We start from the raw sequence: 3287 nt of genomic DNA, 5'->3' as shown, positions 1-3287 counted from the left end.
TTCCACGATCTTCTCTGACCGGCAGAACACTTGAACCGCCGGGGAGTGCACCGCCATTGTGACGAAACCTCGACTTCCATTCATGGTTTCTTGCAAGAACGACACCGTCTGTGCAACCTAAAAGTCTACATGCATGCATGCTAAACTAGGTCAAACATCAGTGACGTCATCTAAAATGGGAGTTTTCTGAAACCTGTTCCCAAAGAATGATTATAATATAATAATGAATAAACTAGGGTTTTATGAAGCCAACTTTAGTCGTTCGATGGTGACGTCTATCTTTGTTAACAATCTTCCTGAATCTATTGATCGTCAATGGTTGTTCGATATTTGCAGCAGGTTTGGGAAGGTTGTGGATACCTTCATCCCGGGTAAGAGATCGTCAATAGGTGTTTTTTTTCTGGTTCTCGCTGCGTTGCATTTGTTAACACTCTTTATTTCTAATAGGTATTTGTTGCCGAGCAATAGAAAGAAATATGTCGCTTTCTTCCAAAATCTAAACTTTTAATTAATTAAGTAGGTGACAGAATAAAATCGCTTAGGGATCATTATCTTAATGTTAGCACGCGAGATGGAGACAATTTTCTTTCTAAACGCTGTCGCTCGATTGACTGAAGCGATTGCATATGCCTTGCACATGCATCGTCATATATACACGCACCACTGCTTGCTGTGAGAGAGAAATTAAGAGTTTGAGATTGAAGAACTAAAAACATGTTGTACAATTAATACCATAATCTGTTACTTTATTTTGTGGGCCTATTATACGATGATAATAATTTTTTTATATTTATATATTTATATTTTATTATATAATAATCCGACTCGAGTTTGAGACATATAGTAAAAAGGGATGGACTTCAGACCATTTGGGAGATCTTCCTCATCTCTCGGCTTCTAGACCTTCTCTTCTCATCTCTTCATTTCTGTTGATAAATTGTACCATCAAAAACTGTAATTGTTTAGTTGATGATTCAGTGAGTTGCAATCAAATAAGTGAAATAATATAAATCGAAACATTCCTTTATCATTATAATCTTGCAATCAAGAACAGCTCTTATAACAAGCTTAAAAAAGTATCATGAACAATAAAATAAAACAAAAAAATAAAAAAGAAATAAAAGAAACAAAGAAACAAGTAAAATTTTTGATTATTTCGATTATCCTAATGGTGGATCCAACAAGCCCATGCTTATGTGTTTGGACTCTAAGTTGAAAGTTCCCCTGCCCGGGAAGCTTTTTGTAGTTTGGGCTGTACCATGTTGGTACCTTAAAATGTGCATTGCATTTTGAATGATATACAGATTGGGCTGATGTATAATTTGTAATTCCAGTCAAACCCATAAATTTGGCCCTCAATTTTCTTATGGCCACCATTTAAAGCTAACACTAACCTCATCCAATCAGATTCCCAGCCATTCATCCCCTTACTTCACCTTATCCATCATCATCTATTTCCCCATACAAAAGTAAACCCCCATTTTTGTTCTCTTCAACTTTATTGCATACCAAAAAAACTTACAACAATGGCAACAGCCTCAGTTACCTACACTCCACCCATGTTGGCTGCTGCCACCACTAACCCCAAGAAGAAGACCAACACCAATGTGAATTACATAACAGGCTTGAATTCTTTTGGTGGGTTGAAAGCTCATAACAAAGTGGTCTCACTAGGCCAACGTGTATGCACCGAGCAATCATTTGCAAACGTTGTTAGCTCACTCAAAGCTCCGACAAAGGGCAAGACAGGTAAAAGCGGCGGCGGTGCACTGTCTTCAACCTGTAATGCTGTTGGTGAGATATTCAGGATTGCAGCAATCATGAATGGCCTTGTTCTTGTTGGTGTTGCTGTCGGATTTGTGCTGCTTCGAATCGAAGCTTCTGTGGAAGAGGCTGAGTAAGAGAATTTTAAGACATAACTTGTTTTCATTTCCCCAAAATTTGTAATTTTACTTTATGTGGAACTTTGGTTGCTTTATATGTGTTGTAAGCTCATTGGCTTGTAAGAAAACTTAGCATTGATATCTAATAACATCCAAAATGGATAGCTACTGTGAGGGAAATCAATATTTATAGTATATGCATAACATTATTCAGCAATGTTCTAATATTAGCCATTCTTGTCCAATTTCTTTGTTATTGATTACAAGACCTAGGGATCATCAGCTCTTGAAGGTATCAATAGTTATAGGGACATCACTGGTTCTAATTTCGAGTTGCTCGTATTCGGTCGATTGTGCCCTTGGGGTACATTTTCCAGCAAATTTCAGGCAGGTGAACCCTGTGAATATTAAGATAGCAGAGAGTATCCAACTGAATTGCATGTTAGCCAATGCTCTAGCCCTAAAATCGGCTTCTTGCGAGTAACATGTCACCGCTCCATGCATGCTGTCACTCCTCATTTTGGCCTGCATTATACATCCTCGAGGAATGAACTTTGGACACCATAGCATGAACCCCATGTTAATGAACCAACAACCTTGGAATATAACGGAAACTGAAAGAACAAGAGCTGCGGACAAGCTACTCGGTAGGAACGTTACTGTTAAAGATGCTAGAAGGGAGATTAGCACTATGAGCTGCAATAGCCAGTGGTAATGGCCTTCGAGTCCAACATGATCAGCTGAGTGAAAGTGGAGTAAGAACACCTCTTGACCAAAAACAGAAGCCACAAAGATTCCCGAAACAACCGATAGAATCTCGGAAGACCGACTTAATTCAGCAGAAAGAGTGAAACCTGCAAATATAGCAAGATGGAGAAATATGCTAGCATGCTCGAAACCATCGAGTTCGAAAGGGAATCGAAGGAAAGGCAAGTCTAAAACTTGCATGAAAATTGCTAACAGGGAAAAAGTTAAGATAAAAATCAGCTCCAAGTGTTTGAATCTAGAAAAAGGGCCATTGAATGGGTACCAAAACCTTACTGTAAATTTGGTAGACCCTTTGAGACAATAGGCTTTGATATTGTTGATGGTGTGCCATAGGCCAAGAAGGGTCAGTGCCAGACCTGGCACCAAATGTCCTACAAATGTACCCATGGTAGCTTCTGTTTTTCAGGCATGGAGTTTTTTGGCCAAACCGAGAACTTAAATAACAGAAGTGATTGTCGATACATCGTGTCAACAATCCATACGGAATTGCTTGGTGCTCAATGCATGTATTTCCACAAAACCAACAATGATATGAAAAGACAGCCATTTAGTTGAAACATTACAAAAGATGATATATCAGATAAGATATGGTTTTAACTGTATAAAGTATATACTAAAGTAGATTTGAGTGAAGAA

At 38.3% G+C, this 3287-nt stretch overlaps 2 protein-coding genes across 2 annotated transcripts; one reads left to right on the top strand and one right to left on the bottom strand.

Moving 5' to 3' along the window:
- Window positions 1–1408: 1408 nt before the first annotated feature.
- On the top strand, window positions 1409–2067 carry LOC105795498 (uncharacterized). The gene has a single exon (XM_012625141.2). The coding sequence runs from the start codon at window positions 1527–1529 to the stop codon at window positions 1899–1901; it is 375 nt and encodes a 124-aa protein (XP_012480595.1). The 5' UTR covers window positions 1409–1526; the 3' UTR covers window positions 1902–2067.
- Window positions 2055–3287, bottom strand: LOC105795495 (uncharacterized). The gene has a single exon (XM_012625139.2). It carries the CDS (start codon window positions 3036–3038, stop codon window positions 2163–2165), a length of 876 nt encoding a protein of 291 aa, XP_012480593.1. The 5' UTR covers window positions 3039–3287; the 3' UTR covers window positions 2055–2162.

The sequence above is a fragment of the Gossypium raimondii genome, chromosome 3, assembly GCF_025698545.1.
Source record: "Gossypium raimondii isolate GPD5lz chromosome 3, ASM2569854v1, whole genome shotgun sequence".
In the NCBI taxonomy this organism is placed as follows: domain Eukaryota; kingdom Viridiplantae; phylum Streptophyta; class Magnoliopsida; order Malvales; family Malvaceae; genus Gossypium; species Gossypium raimondii.
Note: the sequence above shows the minus strand (reverse complement) of the source record. Positions and strands in the feature narration are given on the sequence as shown.

Coding starts and splice junctions, on each gene's coding strand:
- LOC105795498 (XM_012625141.2), top strand. CDS start 1,527: ATGGCAACAGCCTCAGTTACCTACACTCCACCCATGTTGGCTGCTGCC.
- LOC105795495 (XM_012625139.2), bottom strand. CDS start 3,038: ATGGGTACATTTGTAGGACATTTGGTGCCAGGTCTGGCACTGACCCTT.